The sequence below is a fragment of the Catharus ustulatus genome, chromosome 7, assembly GCF_009819885.2.
Source record: "Catharus ustulatus isolate bCatUst1 chromosome 7, bCatUst1.pri.v2, whole genome shotgun sequence".
Taxonomy (NCBI): Eukaryota; Metazoa; Chordata; class Aves; order Passeriformes; family Turdidae; genus Catharus; species Catharus ustulatus.
In genome coordinates, this window is record NC_046227.1 from 30,990,938 (window position 1) to 31,015,152 (window position 24,215).

The 24,215-nt window shown below is 44.3% G+C and overlaps 2 protein-coding genes across 2 annotated transcripts in view; both read right to left on the reverse strand.

The window, feature by feature from the left end:
• The window catches only part of DPP10 (dipeptidyl peptidase like 10), a 240,593-nt gene extending 219,112 nt beyond the window's left edge, over nt 1-21,481 (reverse strand). The window contains exon 1 of the mRNA XM_033064168.2: nt 21,234-21,481. Within this exon, the coding sequence (XP_032920059.1) occupies nt 21,234-21,305 (72 nt within the window). The 5' untranslated portion in view covers nt 21,306-21,481. The remainder of the gene's footprint in view (nt 1-21,233) is intronic.
• Nucleotides 1-24,215, reverse strand: part of DDX18 (DEAD-box helicase 18) — a 701,862-nt gene that overhangs the window by 596,903 nt on the left and 80,744 nt on the right. The window lies entirely within an intron of this gene.

The following is a 24,215-nucleotide window of genomic DNA, read 5'->3' on the forward strand; positions in this document are numbered from 1 at the left end:
TAATATACAGTAATGATCCTGTTTCTTCTGTGATCTTGGGATGAAAGCACAGCACATGAATACAGATTGCTGTGTTATGGCACCAGGACTTTCCAGGCAGCCAGCACCCTGTGGATGCAGCTACACCCTGCCCAGCACTTCTGAAAGCAGGAGAGATCTCAGGGGGTTTCCTTCTTTTAATAACTGAACAACTTAGTACAGGAGGCACTGAAAAAAGAAATATATGAGGCACAATTCAATTATTTCCAACTGCTGATTTTACAGTTTCTTAAAATGCCATTTCCTAGATGGCTGCTCATGCTTCCTGAGGGGGGCTGTGCTTTGCCAGGGGAGGGGCTGCATTTCTGGGGGGGTCTGTCCTTGCACTCCTCTTGAGACACCCAGCTCCATCCTCAACATGCAAATCGAGCCCACAGCTCAGCCCAGAGCTGGGCTTGCCCAGGATCTCAGACTCTCACCACACAGCCTGCTCACAGACTTGGGATGGCTGCAGCACAAACCCAGCAGATTTTCCTGAGCATCAGGGGCTGCTGAAAACATCTGCACCCAGGAGAGTTGGGCAAAGCCTCTCCCAGGCTGCTCCCAGCAGAGCCCAAAGGCACTTTCAAAGACCATGCCCTGCTACCCTCCTTCTCAGTCACTCCCTGATAGGGAATTACAGACTCACAGAAATGGGCACATATAGAATCCCTGTCTGCCTTTAGGTGTCCATGCAACTTTTGAAAATGCTGCAGTTGACAGGAGCCCCTGGAGCTCATGGATAAGGTGCCACAGCTGCCAGGAGCACATCCTGACATGGGTCTGATGTGCAGAACGTGGAGGGACACACAGTCTGCACTACACCAAATCAAATCCAGCAGTCTATAGAGATTCCCATCTGATTAACAAGACACCTCAACTCCCTAAAACACCAGAACCTGCCCTGGCACAGCAGCACTGTGGCAGCAAGGGGATGGCAAAAACAAGAGGAAGATGACAAGGGCCATGGATGCAAAAATGGATCCTAAATTGTCCTGATTGTCAGTGGGACACTATCTGTGTCTTAGGGCTCTTGCCTTGATGAAAAAGGCTGCATACAGCCTGAAGGCACTAGCATGGCACCTGTCATTTCTGAGAGCACTTTATGAGTGAAGGACCTTCTGCTGCCCAAAAAGAAGAAAAATAATTAAAGAAAGGGAAACCAAAACTGGTGGATGGAGAAGATGGATTCCAGAGGCAAAACAAAAAATAGCTGAGACATGAGACATTTGAGAATTTTTTTTGTAATAGCTGAAGCCTTTCATCTTCTTAACACACTAATCCACCAGACACACAGGTGGGAAGCAGCACAGAGCTAGGACCTTAGAAAGGGTGGCTGGTGAAACAATATCCACTTGAACACAGCTTTGGTCTGAAGCTCTACAACGTGCTGTATCAGCTGAGAGCATCCTGCAGGCTCCACTGCTGAGAAAGGTTTTAGAAATGTACCTTTCAGAAATGTCTTCCATCAGAATCTCTTTTATGCCTCACAATGATAAAAGCACTATTGGGCTGAAATGATTTTTGGTTTTACCAGCTGACATCTGGAGTTGTCTGTGAGACAGTTTTCAAAAAAGTCCCAGCATTACCATGCAGAAAGACTTTACATTATTATTATTGCTCTCCATTAAAGAATCTTCTACTATTAAATGGTTATTAATAATATAAATATTTAAAATTAATCACACAATGATATGACATAAATCTTTTGTTCTTTTGTGGAAAAAACATAGAGATTGCATCTTGAAGATGCATTTACACCATAGATGACAAAAATTTTAAAAAACGTTGCTGGGAGGAAGAAATGTCTCCTTAACCCTTACTGCTGTCATCAGTATCTGAGCTATGTTTTCTGCCAGGTTCTGCCCCATGAGGTCCCTGCTCAGTCCACAGACCTTCATGTGCACTTTACACTGTCTATGCTTCTTCAAACAAGCCTTGATCTTGTGCAGGACGGGGACAAGGATGTGGGACAGCCCCTGGTGTGGCTGGCAGCAGTGCCACAGCACCAGGGAAGGAAAGCACACGTTGTTTTCCAGCACAGCCAAATGCAGGGAGGCAGTGTGGAAGGCAAGGGGAAGTCAGGACAACTCTGCAACGCAGCCTGTTCTCTTTGCTGCTCTTTCTCATTGAAAATGCTGTTTGAACACAGGTCAGAAATAATTCACCTCTGTCCCCTCCTTCCTTTCAGGGCTGCAGAAATGTTCCTGGGCTGAAGTGCCAAAGCAGAGGCAGCTCAGCACAGCAAAGCCTGTGAGGTCTGAACAGCTCCAGTCAACACAGAGCTCACTCTGACGCCAACAAGTGAGGCCATTCAGACAGTGTAAGAGCTCAGGGCACCGGGGTCAGCTCTCTCCTCTGATAAACAGGATTTTAATCCTCTCTCCTTCCTTGCTGCAGTTAGTTTTGCCATGGTCTGTACAGAACAGTTTTCCTGACTTCAGCCATCCGAGGGTAAAACCAGCTTTGAAGCCCAACAAGGCACACAAATGGAATGGAAAAAAAAAGCTTTTACTGCAACTTGATGAGAACACTTGGAGAAAAAAAAAAAACACCTGTCCTGTAGCTGATGCTTTCAGGAGAAAGGTAACACTTTTGTCTTTCACTTCTGAAGCCATACAGTTGCTACAATGGTGATTTCCACTCTCTTCATATGACAGCAAAAACATAAAACAAGCCTGTTAACAGCTTGGGCAATGCTACATAAGGGAAATGTTATTCCTTTAAATTGCAGGGGGAAAAACATCTCAGAAGTGAAAAATGTAATATTTGTGCTACACCGTTTAAGCATAGATCTCAAAGCAGGCTCCTCAGCTCAAATCTCACACATATCATTATGCTGTCATGAACAGGGCCAGGAAACAAAAAGTGTAATTTTTATTCAACTCTAACTAAGGCTCTCATCACACACAAAAAGTAGGTTTTATGCTGGTCCTCACTATACTTCTTTGAACAGCTTGCTGGTTCTTTTTAAAAATACACAGTACAAAGGTCTTAAGCTTTCTCTAATGTTCCCAATTACAAAACATTAATCTTGGTCAATCACCTTTGTCTAAGGTTTATATTTTGTGCCACCAGAACACTCTGACACAATGCACTTTCTCTCCTGAGAAGCAGCAGCCTGAGACAATTCTGAAATCACGACATAATTCTAATAAATCCCCAGAATTATGCCAGCACTATTTGGGTACAAATGAGCCCTGAAGTAGATCTGTGATTGTGATTCAGCAGCCTCCCACCTTCACAGCAGTGGTTCAAAGGCACTGCAGACCAAGCCCCGCTTTTTTCACTGCTTGGGATGGTCTTGCCTGGTTCCTCCTAATTCTGTTTGCTCTCCATTTCAAAGGAAATGCAGGCAAGCATCTGAAGAAAATCCAGCTCAGATGTTGCTATGTTTTATGCAAAGGAGATGTTCATAAAAATTGACTCTGAGAATGTATTTTTAATAGCAATGAAGAAAAAAAAAAAGCATTTTTGGATTGGAGATTTAACCTGCCTGTACTGGGATATGAAATTGTTTCACCAGGCTAAGATCCAGGCTCATTTCACCATCATTGCAGACATCTAATTTAAGAGCAAAGTCACCCAGGCTTCCCTCTATAATTAACAGGGAAAGACTGATGACCTGAATTGTTCTGCTGAAATACCCAAAATTTGTCTAATCCTCCCTGCTGATTTAAGAACTTCATCTAAGGTTTAAAGTCAGGTAAGAGGACTTTCAAATTAAAAAGAAATTTTAAAAAAGAAGAAGAACAAAGAAGGCAGCCCAGAAACCTAGAACAGAAGGTTAAATTTGCTTTAAAAATACAACAGCCAGACAGCTACTCAAGGTCCACAAAATATTTAATGCCCATGCATTAAAATGTTACAAAATTGAATTGTGTTTACAGTTTAATGAAGCAGATGGACAGAACATGTGCTGTTTTCTCTGCACAAAAGCCCAATCAAAGTAAAACAGTATCCCTTCTGATGTCCACATGTTGGTAAACTCAAGGGATTAATAACAATGCAGTCAGTCATAGTGTTTTGCTTCAAAGAAATTTGCAAATGGCGATTAATTCTAACAACTTGATGCATATCTGATAAACAGCACTAGAAATACAGAAAATACATGTTTCAAAGTTGTATTTTCATGCAATTATTTGAAAAGGCTTTGTCACAGCAGCATGAAAATTGGTTACTGTCTACTGGTTTGTAATAATTTCTGCCTTTAAAAAGTGGTTTTCAGACCCCCAGGTACCTCAGGCTGGATGTTGTTTGGCCTTTCTGAGAGTTGATCAGTCACACTCCAGAACAAAGTGTTTGCAAGCTCAGTCTGTGATTTTCTTCTCAGGTTTGCCAATGGCCCAGAGAGCTGAAACCACACACACCATCAGCATCTACAGTTCCAGAGTCACAGAATCTCTGGGTTGGAAGAGATCTCCAAGATCATCCAGTCCAACCCACGCCCTAACACCTCAACTAAACCATGGCACCAAGTGCCACATCCACTCTTTTTTTAAGCACATCCAGGGATGGTGACCCCATCACCTCCCTGGGCAGAGCGTTCTGGTACTTTATCACTCTTTCCATGAAAAACCTTTTCCTAACATCCAACCTGTATCTCTCCTGGCACAGTCCTCTGGTTCTGTCAGTGCTGCCTGGAGAAAGAGCCCAACCCCAGCTGACCACAGCCACCTTTCAGGGAGCTGTAGAGAGTGATGAGGTCACCCCTGAGTCTCCTTTTCTCCAGGCTGAACAAGCCCAGCTCCCTCAGCCATTCCTCACAGGGTTTGTGTTCCCAGCCCCTCCCCAGCCTTGTTTCCTCCTCTGGATGCCCTCAAGCATCTCCACGTCCTCCCTGAACTGAGGGGCCAGAACTGGACACAGCACTCAAGGTGTGGCCTCACCAGTGCTGAGTACAGGGGAAGAATGACCTCCCTGCTCCTGCTGGCCACACCATTGCTGACACAGGCCAGGGGCCATTGGCCTTCTTGGCCACCAGGGCACGCTGCTGGCTCATGTCCATCCTGCTGTTGACCAGCACCCCCAGGTCCCTTTCTGCCTGGGCACTGTCCAGCCACACCCTCCCCAGCCTGTAACACTGCAGGGAGTTATTGTGGCCAAAATGCAGGACTCAGCACCTGGACTATTGAACTTCATCTTGTTGGACTCTTCCCATCCATCCAACCATTCCAGGTCTCTCTGCAGAGCCCTCCCACCTTCCAATAGATCGACACACTCTCTCAGTTTAGTGTTGTCTGCAAATTTACTAATGAAGGACTCAATACTCTCATCCCTGTCATCAATGAAAATATTGAGCAGGACTGGCCCCAGCACAGACCCCTGAGGGACACCACTGGTGACAGATTCCCAGCTGGATGCAGCACCATTCACCATCACTCTCTGGGCCCGCCCATCCAACCAGTTCCTAATCCAGCACAGAGTGCTCCTGTCCAAGCCATGGGCTGCCAGCTTTTCCAGGGAATGCTGTGGGAGACAGTGTCAAAGGCCTTGCTGAAGTCCAGGTACACAACATCCACAGCCTTTCCTGGACACACCAACAGGAAGATGCCAGGCTTGGGGAGGCAGATCTGGGTAACCTATTTTGGACAAAAACTCCCATTGTGGCAAACTTTGGGAAAGGAAGAAAATGCTGACACATACACACCATCCCAAATTATGGGAAGGGCTCTGGTTACCTGGGACTTGGGCTGTATAAAAGTGATGCCTCTAGAAGAACACTTGGGGACCACCACCAACAAAGAGACCAGAAGAAGAAGGGTGAGCTGGACACTGCAGGAACAACATGTGGTAGTGAATATAATTTTTTTCTCTTTCTCCCCCCTCTCTCTTCCTATTTCTACCCCTCTCTCTCTCTCTCAATCTCTCTCACTCCTTGCTGTTAAATAAAATCTGCACCACTGACTTTAGCATATGATGTCATTTGCACTTTAATTCAGACACTAATATTATTTCAGGAGTGGGATCCTAACATTGTTCCAGCAGATCTTAACATTAATTGGTATCAGAGGTGAGACTGTAACATTAAATTGGTGTCAGAACTGGGATCATAACACAGGGTGTTGGCACAAACCCAATTTCACAGGACCTGACACACTTTCTGCATGAACTGGTCTGTGCTGTGGTGCACACTGGGGGGCCTATCCATACCATACCTCCCTTCCCAGCTTTTAAATTGTCAACACCTTGTCTAAAATCTGTGATTACAGTAATATAAAACTACCACAAACTGCTGCAATATTTTTCTTTATATTTATTTCATGAGTGTATCACTCTCCAAAATCCCATATGCCAGTTCACTGTGACCAGCAGCACAGCAATGAGAGGCAGATTACATCCAGACAACTGGTGGCTTTATTATGGAACATCTCTGAAAAGGAAAATGGGATTGGCTGGTTTATCTTAATATTCAGAGGTTGGGTATGACTGGATTAAGGCTTTTTAATCACTGTTCTCTTACTCCTCCCAAGACTGGTTTATACAGCAGAGGACAAGGGGTGTTAGAGGAAAAGTTTTTTTCTCTAAGCTGCATTTCTTGGAAGCAAAGGTTAATATGGATCACATCCAGCTTCACCAGTTCATTGAAGAACAGAGAAACTTCTGCAAGTCTGGTTTCTTCAGAGCCAGAGCATGGTGGATTAGAGCACAGCTACTCTCTGAGCAGCAGGACTGGCAGGAGTCTCATTAATATCCAAGTAAATATCGATAACATCTCCAACTGAATTTACACAACACATGTCCCAGCAAGAAAACTCAAGTAACTCTCAAAAGTAACAGCTATGTGTTATGAGCCTTTCTAGTGTTCTGGGGAACATTTTCAAAGCACCTACCATTGTATCATTTCAAACTGCATCACAAATGTTCACTACCTGAAATGTAAGCCCTCCTGGGAAGCAGGTATCATTACATCCAACTACAGCTTGGTTTACTATCACAAGTGATTTGATGCCTCCAAACTTCCAGATTCAAGCACTAGGATAACTTCCAGAGACGTGAGTGTACTTTGAAAGAAAAAGATGAATAATCCATGGGGGAAGCGCAGACAATAGCTTTTATCCATGTCCATAAATCATAAATCCAGGCACAAAAAGGCTTCTCTTGGTCAGTGGCAAAATAATAAGACCCAAAATAAACCATTATGTTTCTTCCAGAATTAGACTCTTTGCAAGTTTCTAAAAGACTCTTCAGGCACAGACCCAAAAAGCAGGAGAAAAAGTCAGTGTCAGAGATTTGACATGGGATGAATGCACTCACAATCCTTGTCAGAAGTACCAACTGGTTCATCTTCCAATTACTGTTTCCAGAGGTTTTTGCAGTCTCCACCTTCACTGATCCATGCTTAGGGTCAGACCCACAAGGTTTTGGTCCAGCAAAGCAGGACCACAGCAGCTCAACAGGAATTTATCCTGGGGTTCAGGATAGCAGCAGTGGATTCAGAATGAACTCCCAAGTTAGTATATACAAATAATTATAACACAGACTGCAGCAGATACATGGTATGCTAAAGATATTCAATTAAATGATTCATTTTATGCATAGAATTATTAATACCAAAAGTCCTTGAGCAAGAAAGGTCGCCATGAAAATAATCCTAAATTCTGGTTAAATGTTTCCAGCCAAATCACATGGATACCCTCAGCTACTTCATTTCCTAATACACAAACTTGCTGCCTCTTTTTCCAATTTGATGGGATTGTTTCCAAATTTTTTCTTTATGCAGTGTTTTTTTTTAAAAATCTTCAAGAGAATAAAATGCTCTTCCCTCAGTTCTTGTTTATTTGGAAAGACTCTCTCCCCTTTTCAGAGACAGCCAATGTAAACTGGTGGGTTTGTCAAATCACACCAATTCACGGTTATTTTAGACAAACTGAAACAAAAAAAAATTGGAAAATAGAGATAACAGTATTAATTTCCATCCACTTGATACTTATCCTATCTATTTAGACTTCAGAAAAATGCTTTTGTTTCCCTCAATGCTCCAACTGCAATTCAATCTTGGATGACGATTGAAGCCCTGTCAAAATATAAATAAAACTTCCAGAAATTCTTAGAATTGAACTAGAACTGCTGCAGTACAAAACCACAGAAACAAAGGCAGTGGTGCCATGCAGCTGAAGAATTGAGCCCTCAAAAAACCAGAAGCTGTTTTGAAGAGAAATAATGAAAGGTCCCACAACCCTGTACACTAAAATATACGGGATATTTCAGTGACTCTGACAGATTCAGAGCCAGTACCAAGAGCCCTGGCTCAGATGTCCATAAAGGAACATGTCTTGGTGAAAACAACTCACCCTCACCCAGATTAACCTCTTGGCACTCTCCAAATTCTGTTTTTACTTAGAAGTTTAATGCTTGAGGTAAATTTCTAGAGATTCTCAAATTCCGTGCTTCACCAACATCAGAGAAGGCTTCATGCTGAATATTGCCTTTGGGCAGTATCTTAAATCCAACTAACTTCTGATTTTTCCCAAATGATGTTAAAGCTTGATAACTGAGAGATGTTCTCAAACACTTCAAGGTAAGGCACAAACACCTCCAAGTCTCAGAAGACTGTACATGATAGAAAATAGACATATTTTTCATAAGTCTCATTAAAAACTAAATCTGTTAAGTGCATGGAGGGCTCCTATGATGATGGGTAAGGAATTTTTCTTGTAACAAGAGTCACAGAGATAGAAATAATGATGAAATAAAGCACAAAACAAAAAGAGAAAAAAAAAAGAAAAAAAAAACCCAAAACAAAAAAGGCATTGCAGCATCACTGGTTCATCCAGGACAACTTGCATGAGGCTTACTAATGAAAACACTTTTATAACATAAAAAATACTATCTCCATAGGAACATTTATTTTCTATCATGGGATTAAAATTTAAAAAACTAATTAAAATAATAAAAAACAACTTTATGCAAGTCAGGTCAAAAACAAGGGAGAGTATTTTCAGAATATTTTTCCATGTGGAAAAACTCTATTAATAAATATCACCTGGAAGTTTCTATCTCAGTGGAACAAAAACATGAAACCTCTGCTGATCAAGAAACACCTATAACTATGCTTTCTCCAGGAGCAGTGGAAACTGATGAAGTGTCCCTTAAGATATTTCACAGGGTTCACTAGTTTTTCATGGAATTGCCTCAAATGCCCAAGGAATTTAAAGGATTTACATTCTTGAAATTTCTCTCCAACAACCTGGGTTCTTCTAACCTACATCACCTATTCTAAGCTTTGCACAGATAATTTTGAGCAACTCTGGTTTCTTTATTTTTTACAGGAATTATTAGGAGAGGCCCCAGAGCTCCCTGGATGCTGTGAAAGAGAGAACTGGAGGGATCACTGACAGAGGGACGAGTTGTTATAATGCATGGTATGGGATCAGGAGTGCAGGAATGGAAACACAAGACAGGCAGGACAGTCTGCCTTTCTGTATGCTCACATTAAATATCCAAAAATTTTATGGACAAAATATGCCTCCTCACAATGACCTAGGAACGCTGTCAGAAGAGTACAAAGCCTCAGTGTTACTATAGAAGTAAAAAAGTGGACTCAGAATAATTAATAAATACTTGCACAGATGAGCTGTCTCACACTGACACAGCACATAGGGGATATTCTAAATTTGGGTCTTAGGTGTTTCTATGTTTCCTTTTTCCTGATAGGAAAGAGGATAATGAGAGACAGCACTGGAACCTGCAACAGTGAGGTCTGATTTGCTGCTGGATTTCAAAACCATTCACTGATTCCTGAACAGCAAGTGTAGGTATCCAAAGGATAAGGCACTCAATCCAAAGGAGACATGACAGGTAAAGTTTTTAAAAGGCTGGAGGGGTACATGGATTGATATTCCCAGTGACTGGAAAAAAGAAGGAAGAGAGAAAAAAAAAAAAAAAAAGAAAATAAAAAGAAAAGAAAAGAAAAGAAAGAAAAGAAAAGAAAAGAAAAGAAAAGAAAAGAAAAGAAAAGAAAAGAAAAGAAAAGAAAAGAAAAGAAAAGAAAAGAAAAGAAAAGAAAAGAAAAGAAAAGAAAGTATGAACTTTTTTTTCCATAACTCTGCAAAAATGCATGCACAGATAATTTATGTAACGTATGTGTTTCACACTCCTAATGTTCTGCAGCACTCTGTAAAACCTGCTGTTATTACATGCTATGCTGGCATGTCTATTACTTTCCAACAAGAAAATCATTACTTTGGCCTGCCTCCTGGTCTTGCTGAGTTTTGTACAGCTCACCTGGCCATTTCAAAAACACAAGTTGAAAAATTGTCTATAAATCAGACACTTGACAGAAAAAAGAAGCATTCTGCACTACTTAGCACAGCCAGGGCTGTACTGCATCAAGTTCTACTGCCTGCTTTTTAACAATGCCATCACTTAGAAAAAATGGCACTAATATAATGGTTCAATATTCAGTGTAATGAAGTGGGCTCAACAGCATTCCACCAGTCACAAAAGAGACATTACCGTCTGTCATTGGTGAATAAACTTCCCTTTGTTGTGATTTAATCAACCTCCGTTTTTAACCCACATACATAAAACATTGCATGCTAGAAGCCTTAATTACTTTGAAAAACACCTGAATAATTTAATCCCAAAGCACAGCTTTTTCCATACCAAGAACCTCAAGAAACTCCTTAAGGGCAAAAGCCTCCCAGTAATCAGCTAAATCCAAGAGCCTTTGTAGAACCAGTTAACTCATTTTCAGTGACTAAATGTTACTTCTACAAATGCTTTTAAATATAGACTTTGTCTCAAGAGTAAATCCCAACACACCAGTTGTAAAACAAGACTTGTTGGGAGGAAAACACCTCCCTGAGGTGCAGAACAAGTGATCACTCCTCTGAAGCTGGGTGGACACTGCTGCATGTGCACAGCCCTTCATGGACCTGCTAAAGCCACCAAACAAGTGTTTGAGTGTTTTTGTGCCTGCTTTAACCCAACCACCATACTCCACATTCACATGGAAGACACACATCAAGTTGCTTTCACTGCAATAGCCCATGTGATACAAAGGAAAAAAAAAATCCTTTCCTCAAAATCATACAGTGAGATGCTGTATAGAAAAAAGAAATAAAAACTAAAAAGAAAAAAAATTGCATAGCACTTACAGTCAGATCAAGGTCCTGGCATGAGAGTTAATGCCAGGTCATGGATGAATGCCATCCAGCCAAAGGGAAGCCTTTGAAATCCTCTCCACAGTCACAGCTGCAGCTTTCAGACCCAAAGCAAATATATGTTAAGTTTTGTCCACTGCTGCACGGAAATCAGTAGAATTCCATTCTTCAGTCTGCAGCTCTTCAGGAAAAGTTCTCTTTAGCTCAGATATAAGATCATCTATTATTCCCTTCCTATTACGACAAAGATTTACAATAGCACATCAAAAGGAAAGGAGGAACTTTCTGTCATTGTCAAGCAGCAGAAAGAAGGGGGGAAAGAGAGATTATTGTAATAAAGGTTTGGTTTTTTTATCTCGTAGGAGTTCATTTGTATCGACTATCAGCAACAGTAAAACTACCAGTCATTCACTGATTCACCAAGGCATCCCCATCATTCCATCTCCTGTAGACTGCAACCCATTACACCTCCCTAGGATACTACCTTTTTCCAAGGACCAAAAATTTTTGCTTGGGCATCTTTCTGGAAACTGTTTTTTATTTAAAGACATCAAAAAGCACAGAGTTCAAAACTTAGCTCAGCATTTCTGTTCCAAGGGTTAAAATGCCTGCCTTGAAAAATATGTTCCTTATTTCACTTTCCTTTTTCCTTTTCATTTTATGTACCTGTTTTTGTTTCCTGTTATGATTTGTGCAAGATCAGGCACTCAGTTGCAACACAGAGCAGCATCTGGAAGGGATTTCTGACACTGTGTCTGTTTTCTCCCTTAACTGGTCACAGTCAGAGATCTCCATCTCGTCCATCCCATCCCTCCTATTTATGTGCCCTGTTTCCACCAAGCTCATCCCAGCCCACATTTTAGATGGTGGATGTGCTGAAGTCCTGCTTGTAATGGAAATCCACTACAGAAAAATAGATAACACCATTTTCCTCATTAGGAGAAGTGGTTTCCATGTAAATGTGACCATGGCTCATTACTCCACACTCTACTTGAGCACACTAAGCACAACACAGGCAAAAAAAACCCCCTGGTTTTCTCAGGCCTTTTGCAATTTGCTGACAATTTTGGTGTGCTGCTCCTCTCCTCTTAATCATCAGTGCAAGTTTAAGTTCCTAGAATGATGGAAAGACTTGCAGGGGTATGAAAGCAACACTCAGTCCTCAGCATCCACAGATCACTGAAAAGTAGGTGAGTGGTTAAGAGTCCATCCTGCTCAGCTGAGTCACCCTGGATTGTGCTGGCAAAAAGTACAGAGGAAGAATTTTCAGCCCAAATCTGCTGGGGTTAGATACACAGGAAATACTAATTCTACCCAAAATCATAGAATTATGCAGACAAAATGCTGCCTTTAGCACTATGAACCACTTCAGAGATAATCATTGAAAGCTCTGCTGGATCACACCCAACATTCCTAAGTATGCTCTTTATTTACCATTTTCCTGGAATAATAGATAGAGAATGGATAGTACAAGAAAACCAGATTAAACTGATTTTCTAATACAGTCTCCTTTTTTTAGGACTACACAAATTTTTTTAATATGAAAATCCATTCACAGACACAATATGCATTGAAATCAATAGAAAATCTTCCACTTGGAATTTCCAGGCTGGATGGTGAGTAATAACCAAATGCCATAACCCCTGAGCAGGAGCAGCACAGCAAACACACACACACGGAAGTGCAACACTTTGGCAGCAGCAGCTGCACCCTAAATGACAACCACTGTGACCACTACATATCATATCATATCATATTATATCATATCATATCATATCATATCATATCATATCATATCATATCATATCATCTCAGGTTCCTGCCTGAAAGGCAGAAATCCAGACACTTAGCTGCCAATAACACCAACCTTCCTGCAACTCCTCTGGATTGTGAGGATACTCCTAAATCTCAGTGTTTTTCTCACATAAATACACAAACATCAGTGAGCCAGACTTGTGCTGACCACAAGCCACTGTTTTACTAACAGACCACCACATGTGAGCTATCTACCTATGGAATTGCTCAGGAACATTTTAAAAACACAGTCAGTTTTCCCTTAAATGTGCACTGGAGGTCCATCACAGGAAACTCTGACATTTCCAATTCCCAAAACAACAACACACCACAAACACTGACATTATTTCTGAAATTGCAGCCTTCAAAGATCCACCTAAATCACACAGAAATTTCTCAACCAGCCAAGAACAGGACAAGGGCTTTTAACCTCCAATTTTGTAATCTCCATTCTCTTTCAAGTGGAACTCTCAGATACATCCACATATGTAGAGCTAGGAAAGAAAACCTCGGTTACAGGAGATTATATGATCTATAAGTGAGACTTACACCCCTTTTGTTTCCTGCAATCTATTTCAGATTCTGAGTGGTCCTCACAAGCACCTCTGTGAACCTGAGACCTCTCCACCACCTGCAATTCACGCATTCGTGTCACTGTATTTCTGTCATGACTGGGGAGGCAATGAACAGTGGTGTGTTTGAAAAGTAGCAACAAATACCTACAAACATGTAAGAAACTGATCCAGTGTTGCAATAAACAAAACAAATTCATGCAGTGTAGTTGTACCAGAACTAAGCCAAGTGAAAAAAACAAACCAAAATCATACAGCTGTTTTTAAACATACCCATGTACCCATCATCTTCAGTTTGTTAAATCTGTGTAGCAAAGGGAGCAGCAGGACAGGACAGAAAAGCCATCCCTGTTAAGGACCTGATTTTCACACCTTCTGTATTTCTGGGGGTTACATGGACCAGCTCCAGTCTGATCCCAAGGACCTGACACCCACGGAGAGCTGGTGGACCCCACAGGTGCTTCTTTACTCTCATCCTAAGGGAATCCAGCTCACAGTGTGAAACTGCTCCAGAGTGCAAGACAAAATTCATCCAGGGTCAGTCAGGATTTGTTCACTGGTAAGTTTTTGATCCAAACTAAAATGCTACCATGGCCATGCCCAACTGCAATGTACTGCAGGCCAAGGGACTCTTGTTGAACTGCACTGACCCAGGTCACCCAGCATTTAGAGCAATGATGTGTTTAGTTAGAATTGTTATTAGACCACTGACTTAAACAGCTTTTCCTTAAGACTCAAAACGGCAGCACACCACTCATAATTAGGCAGGCTTATGCTCAATCCTTTGTTCTGAAAGACTGTCCCAATATATCTTAAATGCTTTGATTTAACCAGGCTCTGAAGTCTTAGGATGGAAAAGGGGAAAGGAGGTCAGCAGTCTGCACCACCAGGAGCAGAGAGAACAAACACAGGGATGAACGATCAGTCACACTGGCAGTGTTTGATTTGCTTTCTTGCACTTGCCTGGCACTTCAGGCAAGTTCAATGGTTTTCCCATTGGCATTTGGAATTCTGTCCATATTCTCAAAACTAAAACTTCAATACTGGGCTGGTTTGTTTTTTGGAAAGCTACAGAATGCTTTTCTTTCTTCCCCAAAGGAATTGCAAATTGCAAATATGGCCCCAGGCAGTCTGAAATATGCCCCCAAAAGCTTTTAAAGAATCATTATTTTCCTTAAATTATCACATTGTTTAATACTCCCTAATTGATTTTCTTAGGCAATATCCTCCAAACGCCAGAGGGGTTTTATCTTATCTATTTTATCTTAAAATTGGTCAAAACTATTTACAGATTCTCTACATAAATAACACATAATAAGTTATGTGGCTGCTGCCAGCAGTGTTAAGAAAGATTAAAAAAGGTCTTTTAGCTTCAGCCTCAGATCTGTAGGTCATCCAATGTCCTTCCTAATGGATAAATACAGTAATTTATCATCATCAGTCACCACCAGCATTGCTCTTTTTACTATCATATATTCATGAACATCATTCGATGCAGCTGAGTGAAGCACAAAAGAAGTGCATGATTAAAGTGGAAAGGGACAGAGTTTGAGACATCCAAGATCTTGTGACTGATGCATGGACTTAAATATGACACAGGTCCTGTAAGACTCACAAAGAGAGTGACAAGTTACAGGTACTGCTGGCAGGACACAGGCAGGTGTGGCAGCAGGTGACACTAACTGTGTCTTGAGATATAATGCTAAAGAAAGTAAAATATGTGAAATGCAAATCTGTTCACCTACAAGTCCTTCCATAGGTCAGACAAATTTCAAAACTCTGTAAGTTGAAAAAAATACAATAAAACACAACAACAATTATGATACCCCTCTAGGGATCACTTATTGCATTATTTACTACACCATGAGAAGAGAGTCTGTGGTCACATTTGTGTGTCACTAACACATGCACATGATCTCCAAATGCCTCCAAGTAATTAAAAAGTGCTAAGATGATAGCTTTCAAATTTGAGAATAACATCAAACAGCATCTCTGCTTAAAGAGTTCCTCCCTCTTGTTAATTATCAAAATAGTTTGCCTGAAGCAATACTTTCAGTTGGAAGATGCTGGAAAAAAAACATGGACAGGATTTTTAAAAACAGCTAATACAATATGTATGTTCAAATATCTGAGGCTACTATGTAACCTACAACGTGTCTGCAATTCTTTCTAACACAGAGGAGCCAGAAAGATCGCCCTGTTTCACAGTTTTTGATTTACTGCACTAAGTAATCCCTTTAATCCACCTGCAAGCAGAGGGCTCTACATGCTGGAAAGTCAGGTGCTGTAGGATGCTGCCAGGTTCCCACACGCTGTTTTGCAAGCCAGGCACACTGCAAAAAGGCTTCAGAACCCTGACAGGAGGGTACCAAGAGCAGGAGAGCATCAGCATGATCAGCCCACCCTGTGCCCACCAGCAGAGACCTCTCTGGTTGTGCCCCAGGGTAGAGGCTGGATAAAGGACTGGAAGGGTCTTGGTGAAGTTTCCTGCATTAGGGAGGTGAGTTTCTGACACTCATCACTTCTGAATTTGAGAGGAACGGAGAAATACCCTCATGTGCTCTGCAGACACTGAAAAACGTGCGTGGCTCAAGCTCCTGAGATTGTGCATGCACTCACAGCAGGAACCAGATGTCACAGACAGTGATGTTCCTCAATTAACATCAGGAGATCTCACCAAAAATGAGATCCTGCTCACCCCTGCCCCACAGAGCTCAGAGCAGAAGACAAAAACTGCAGTGAAGATGGAAGAGAAGCTTCAGGCTTTTTGTGCCAATCACCACGATCGGGTACACGGCTGAACTACATCGGAACAGTCAGCAGGCAAAGAGAAAAGGAATAAAGGCCACGTGTACTATCTGAGAGATGACACATCCTGTGCCTTCCTCTAGAGTCTGAATCCTGAACAATATTACAAACCCCCACAGGTAATACATTTTCCTGAAAGCTCCTTGTGCAGCTGGTCACACAGCTAACAGATATTGCAAGCCTGTAATCCCCCTTGATCAATTCAGCACAGATATAGTGTGGCCTCCATAGAGTTTAAGAAAATTAATTTAAAAGTTTAAGTTAAGATTCAAATGACAGCTCTTTATGAAAGATTCTGGGCATAATAATATAACCTTATTTCACCACTACTACTGGCTTTCCTTATCTACTGTTTGTGACACTGTGTTGAACCTTGTTGAAACCGTAAGTTGGGCAGAGCACCACAACAAAGCAAGGTCAAAGTTCCACTAGGCTGGTAAGCAGGAAAAATGCAAAGTCACTTTGGACTATACACTAGAACTGGATTTCTTATTTCAGCCTGCTCTGAACACCAACAGGAGCGAGGGACATGGACTTGACCACCTGACCAAACCTTTCAAGTACTGGAGCTGGTGTGTGTGTGTGATTAAGAGTTCAAGTTTCTGCCTGACCCATCGAACCCAAACTGACCTGAGTGGGGCAAGGGAGAGCCCTTTCACCCTGATAAAACCCCATTACAGTGAATATTGCTCTGGGCAGACACAGCTATCCATCAATGTTCTTCCAACTACAAGATCAGAGTCTGGTTTTGGGAAAAAGAAGCAAAACAATGAAGAAAGACATAAAACCAGAAATTATTTTGGCTTTAGTTACTGAAAAAGAAAATGTAGAAAATTGTCTTTTGTTCTTTTGTTCTCTAGATGTAGTTTTAGAATGTGCCACTTGTCTGGTGACCACAGAAACTGGTGCTGAGATAGAAAAAGTCAATCCCAAAATCAAGACAGTCAAGCAAACATAGCCTGTTGTCCTTGTTTTTTTTTACTAAACATGTAATTTAAATGCCTACCAAATAATGCCCCAATTTAGTACAACACAATGTCTGCTTTGACCTTGCATGTTTTAAAAAGAATAATGTAGTAGATTCTAAAATTATATACAGAAAAAGAAAAAAAAAAAAAAAAGAAGAAAAAAGAAAACAAAAAACCCACACACCTTTTTTCTGTTTCAAAATCAATTTCAAAAAAAGGCATCAGGTTGGGAAAGTAAAAGAGGCTCAGGAGAAAACGATTATAAATTTCAAAGGTCTGTCTTCTGCACACACAAAGAACAGCGAGTAGCACCAGGTGGTGTAGATCATCTGGTTTTTTTGTAAACAGACTGAAGCCTCACAAAGGTAATACCTAGAGGAATTATCTTAGTTTTTCATCTGCAAAGACAGCAACATTCATCAACCAGCAAGTCATTCAGGTACATTATATTTTTCAAATATGTTGTGTCCACTGACTACCAAATGGTTGTGCCTTCTAAAAAAGATCCCTAAACATCATTGTCCAAGACCCCAGAACAGTTCTTAAGAGCTGCAAGATGAAAAACACTCATTTTTGTCCTCTAAGGGGAACTGACAGAGCCACATTAACTCCTGACACAGCGCTCAAGTGACAGAAGCCTGAGCACTTGGATGGAACATTCCAGAAATACAGGTAATTTACAGCTATTTTCCTTTCCACAGATATATCACCTGAACATAAAACTGTAATTTTTGTAATACATGTGACTCATCATTTAGCAGCGAGGTGGGAATAAATCTGGCTAATTTATCAAACTGAATGCCAAAACATGAATAGCTCTGCTAATGGAAGTTGTTATTGGATGCCTTGTCCCAGGGGAGCCTTGGTTTAAAAGTACTATCAGAGGAAGTGTTGGATATGAAGTTGTATCCAATTATTTATAAGGTGATGGTTGTGGATGCTTCAGTCAGTCAATCCAAGCTTTTATTTAAAGTGGAGAATCCCAGCATCAGCCTATTGTAATTTGAAATCCCATCTTGGGACACAAGCCCATAAATTTACCAGAAGTGCTTCACCTTTGGTATGACTGCTCTTAGGGAAATCTGTAAAACCAGAGTGGAATCAGGAAAGACATTTACTCCTAGAAGATCTTGGTACAATTCCTCATTCTCTCTAGGATTTTCTACTTCTTTACCAGACAAGATTTGCCAGTCGTGCCTCAGGAAACCTGTTGTAATCCTACCCAAGATGTATAGAGATAGTATGTCCCTTGACCCCGGTAATACCTATGGTCTGACCCTATCTCCTCTGCTTTGTCCTATGGCAGGGTGCCAAACTCACCCACCCCTTCCTGACCCTAAAAAACCCCTGTCCTTGGAAACCTTCCTCTTTTGCCTCCTAGACACAATGTAAAAATAAACCACGGAACCTCCGAGGAGAAAAGAGCCTCTTTTGTATCTTTTACCCCAGTTCATGCTATTGTCCCGAGCTTTCCCTGCTACAGAGTTACAAAGGTGCGGGTGAGCCTCGGACAATTTAGCAGAAACCCTTCTCAGAGCAGACACCCACCTGTTATAAACAGGTCAATAAACACCAAGTGTCAAATGTAGTGACACCACAAGTTTACACAAGCTCACCAGACAACATGAGCACACAGACAGAGATGGATTTATTTAAGGCCCTAAGAAGGATGCATTTTCCATATGAGCAAGCCCAGGACAGTGCTGTGCAGTGTGCAGCAGCAGAGTGAACCTGTGAATCTCTTTTCTTCTTCCCCCCATGCTCATTACAGCAACAACTCTACAACTGCAGCCACAAAAAGCCAACAAAAAGCTTTGAAACGATGACATTCTTTCCTTAGGATCACAGCCACACCACACTGCTGCACTAAGAATGGTTTCCAGACACGCCTGAAGTCAGGCACAGCCTCTGGCCCAGCCCTGCCCAGGGCTGAGTGTGTCCCACAGGTCTTGGCTGCTGCACAGGTGCATGAGTGGACACCCACAATCCTGGCCTCTGCAGGACTCAAGCTGCTGTCCCTATGATGGGCATTCAAACCCACAGAAAGACTTGCTATCCACTAAAAGCAACATTTTGCATGCCATGCTGTTACACACTGCATGATGTCCCTGCACCTAAGACAACAGGTAACCAAAGCTGATTCAATGTCAACTTTCATCAAGATAATCACACCTGGTCTGAAAAACCCAATCCAAGTACACAGGACTTCCCACCTACACTTCATTCAGCCAGGCCCACAGACAAACCAGCACCTGCCACATCCACCACTGAGAGGTTGAGAACTCCAGAGCACTCAGGCAACTATATTTCTATATTTAGGATAAACCTTAACATTTAGTGTGCTTTAAATTGATATCTTACTGCTGTTCCTCATTATGACCTAAAACAGCAGTCAAACTGGTAATTTTGTTCATATAATATTAATCCTGCTTTGAAAAGACTCCCACCTCCAACAACAATTGCCAATTCAACACCTCTGAATTGAATATAAAGAAATAGAGATTGGTTAAGTTCAAGTACTTTTTATTACATCTAATAGCAGTATCCCTCCAAAGCAAAACAGTGTCCTTGAAATTTATGAGCTCCATGAACCTCTGAGCCTACTTAAAATAATCTTCACTTTTCCATAAATTCTACTATTCACATGGAATTTAAGTACTGATGGAAGTTACCCATCTATTTCAGATCATGTAACTTATGCAATTAATTTATTCAAGAAGGATCAAATGTATTATTTCATCAGCATTACATGAAAATGTGCCGTAGTGCATACATTTCTGAGCAGAGAGCATACATCTTTAAATTTATTTAAATGAATGGCTTCACTGATACTGGACAGACTCCTCAGAGCTGAACGTGCAGCCTGGGTGTGCTCGCAGGACTGGGTTCTCAGACTCGCTAAAGCACATCTGAGCCCAGCAGCTTCCACTGCTGGCGTTTGTCACCCAATGCGAGTGTATCGAAGGAAAATTAAGCTCCGTGGATGGATGGAGCAGAGAACGAAAACGCGAAACGCAGCTCCCCACGTCCTGCGAGCCCGTTAGCGTGCCGGAGCTCCGAACCCAAAGCGGTGCGCACGGACAATGTGCAAAAACCCCTCCGATGGAGTTCGGATTTTCAGGTGCTCGGGGAGAGGGAGAGCTGAGCGCTGCCCGGGGCCTCTCCCGCGGGTGCCCAGGGCAGGGGCGAGGCTCCGGCTCCGGCACGACCCCAGCCCCGCCCGGCTGCCGGAGGGTCCCCGGGGACAGCCCCATCCCTCCCGGTGCCTCCGCTCCTGCCGCCCGGGAGCACCGGGCGCAGCGATCTGCTGATGAAAACTTCGATTTTGTGAGGATGACATCCAAGTTGGGCTGCTCCCCGGTACCATCTCCCGTACGCGGACACCGCCCCAGACTCGAAGCGAGCCGGTGCCCTGAAACACCGAGAGGCATCAGCGCCCCGCCAGCCTCAGCCCCGCCAGCCCACGGGGCGGCACCGTCGGGCCAAGGGACGTGACTGCCGCCCGGCCGCTGCCACAATCCCCCCGGGAAACCTCCCCGGGCTCGGGGCCGCTCCCTGCCCGCCCCGATGAGGAGCGCCCCGCACCGCCGGCCGCTCCCGCGGTGCCAGCGCGGAGCCAGCATCCCCCGCCCGTGCGGCTCCCCCGGCGCGACTCGCGGGGAAGCGCAGCGCAACCTGCGGCGGGACCCGCTGCCGCCGGGGCCGGGCTCACAGACACCCCGGCCCCGATGCGCACCCGGACGAGGCTGGGTCCCCTCCGGGCGGCCCCAGCGCATCCCCGAGACAGCTCCGCCGGGCTCCCTCTTCCCCCCGGCCGAACCGCCCCGAGGGCGCCCGTGTCCCCCGCTCCCCTCCCGCACACTTTTCTCCAGCTCCGCACAACTTCTCCGGGACGGCGGGCGGCCCCCGCCCCGTCCATCCCCGGCCCCTGGCCGCCCCCCGGCGCCTCCCGCCGCAGGTCGCACCTGGTCGGGCTGCGGCGGCGGCGGGTTCCCCCTGCCGCCCGGGTGCGCCGGCTGCTCCTTCATGGCTGTCATCGCAGGGGCTCGGCGCGGCGCCTCTCACTGCTGCTGCGGCCCCGGGCACCCCTCCCTCGGCGCCAGCCGCATGACACCAGCCTCCCCTGGAAGTGGCGCGGCGGAGGAGGAGGAGGAGGAGGAGAAAGAGGAGGACGGGCGGGGGGCGCGGAGCCGCCGCCGCGGCAGCGCCGCTACCGCAGTGCCCCGGCGTTCCGGTGCTCAGGGGGCGCCCGGCCCCGCCGTGCCCCGAGCCGGGGGGCGGCCGCGCATCAGCGCCGGGCGCGGCCGCGGAGCGCCCCGAGCGGGCACGCTCTGCCCGCCCGCCCCGCTCCCCCCGCTCCGCCCGCCGTGGGCCGGCCCGCCGCCGCCAGCAGGTGTCACAGCCGCTCCCGCCGGCCCGGGAGAGACCATCCGCGCCCCCGCCACGGGGGCGTCGCTGCCCGCTGCGGCGGGGCCGCGCCGCCCTGCCCGCCCCGCGGGGACCGGCCCCGCCGCTGCTGCCCCGCCGCGGGCGGCAGAAACACGAGAGGGGCTGCAGGGAAGGACAGGGTGAAGGGAGCCCGGCTCCGCTGCTCGCTGGCTGTACCGCTTCTGTACCGCCGGGCAGGGCAGGAGCTGTCCCGCCGCTGTCCAGCCCCGCCGCTGTTCAGCCCCGCCGGGTTCCAGAGCGAGCGGCCACAGGCGCATCTCCCCGGCTGTACCAGAAAGGATGCTGCCAGCCCCGGCCTAGGAAGCTCGGCTTGGGGCATCGTAACCCCGGTTTGCACCAAGACGCTCATCTTGGGGAGCCCGAGGCTGTGAATGGGGTTCCCAGGACCCTTTTAGCTGAATTCAGCACAGGAGGCTCTGATATGGAGCTAGAAGAACAGCAGGGAAGACCATAGGGACCCAGTTTACCCTGTGTCCCAAAGCCATATCAACAGATAGCTTCAAGGGGTGTTCTATGCAAGGATGAAAGAAGAAAACCATCTCTAACCATCAAGAAGGAAGTAGTTGAACTGTGAAGACAGATGCTGACTCAAGGCATAGTGAACACAAGCCTTTGCAAGGGAAAAGAATCTCAAACCCAAGCAGGTAGAACACCTGGGCTTGGGCTGGACTGCTTGTTAATCCAGGCTGGTTCCATGCCCCAGAGCCCAGGAGGATGGAGAACACAGGAGATGGAGCACTGGGATGGGAAAGCGTGGCTGGCAGGACAGAGAGCCCCAGCACTCTTCATCAGCCTAAGTCTCGGGGCTGCAAGGGAGAAGGAAAGCTGTCAGCACATGTGAGAGGAGCTTTTGATCATTTTTAATATATTTTGCATCAAACCTCACAAGAAAGGTCAATTCTGACTGGATGGTGAGCATAATTAATAGCGGCGACAGAGATCTAAGATTTCAGCCCATGTTGGGAACTGTTTAAAAAGGAACAGGAAGATGACATGGGACTGAGGAACCCACACCAGGCAGCCACAGAATAGAGAGAGCTGAGTGTTTCCACCTTCCACTATCAGTCACCGATGTGTTGACTCCTCCTCCGGTCAAGAAGTACAAAAAACCCCAAGCAAATGAACTTTCTAAACACCTAGACAAAAATTAGATGATGACTAATAGCCACCATTAATTTGTCAAGAGTTTATCGTCTCAAACAAACCTAATTTCTTTATTAGGCTAACAAGCCTGTCAGTAGAAGAGCAGTGAATGTCACCTAGATTGACTCACAAGGGCTTCCAGCACTGTCTTCCAGGACAGTTTCATCTGGTACAGAAAAATATCATCTGAGTACAACTAAACCAAGTATGCACAAAACTATTTCTCCAGCATCATTTCCATTTGCTCTTGCCAGTGCTGGCAGGGCAGCTGTTGAACCCAGGAGCCAAGGTCAGGGAATGCACAGCACCACAGACATGTAGCAAGGAGAATCAGAAGTGTGGCAAGCACATAAGACAAAAAAATAATTTGAATCAGTCTTAAGAGAACTGGGAGCTGATACGGAAACTATGTCCAAATACTTAAATGGTGCTACCAAAGAATTAAAATAATCTCTTGAGTATTGTGTGTCTGTCTGGAGCACTATGAGTATAATTGGTGATGCCTAGAGTAGGAGAATTGTCAAATTAATAATCAATCTCTTTTTGTTGCTGACTTTAGGATCCCTTTCCAGCACAACACCAAGGGTCACCACACAGCCCTCACACACCACATGCATGAGACCCAACGACGAGATTGTTCTCATGTGCACAGCTACATTCTCTCAGATCAGGAATCAGCAGTTCCTGTGCTTCTCTTCACACCATCTCTTCCCTTACCTCTCCCTTTTACATATCTATTTTCTCTCTTATAATTCATTATTTCCCATCCCTGCTGCTGTCAGCCCTGTCCCTTTACTTCCTTGCCCTCTGCTGTTGTCTCCTTTTGTTTAGCATTTGCACTATGCAAACAAGAAGCAAAAAGGGCAGCAAAGGTGGCATCTTGTGCACTCCCATACCTATTGCTCTTCCACAGAGCACCCTTCACTGCCAGCCCTGCCTTTGTTTTGGCTGCATTCTGTTGGACTTGGGATCTTGTTAGCACTGAGCAATGTATAACACAGGGAGACTCAGATTTTGCCTGTGGCCTCTAGGTGCTACAGTAATACAAATAATAAGTCTTAGAAGCAGACATGTTCTGATTCATGCTGTTTATGGCACAGGTCTATTGCAACTCAACTAATTATCAGGCTCTCATCAAAGCTGAAGAATTCTAGTGATTTAGGGTTTGAATAGGAATGTTTCAATCAAGATTACTTTCAGCTTGTTTTCAATAAGACCCATTGTGATGGAGTTCCACTGTTATTCAAGAAGGAAAAGGGCATTAGCAGTCATTTAGCTGAAGCTTGTTTATTCATTAACAATATATTCATTGTGAGGTTTTAGCATTCTAATGGACTGAGATACACAGCAAAGAT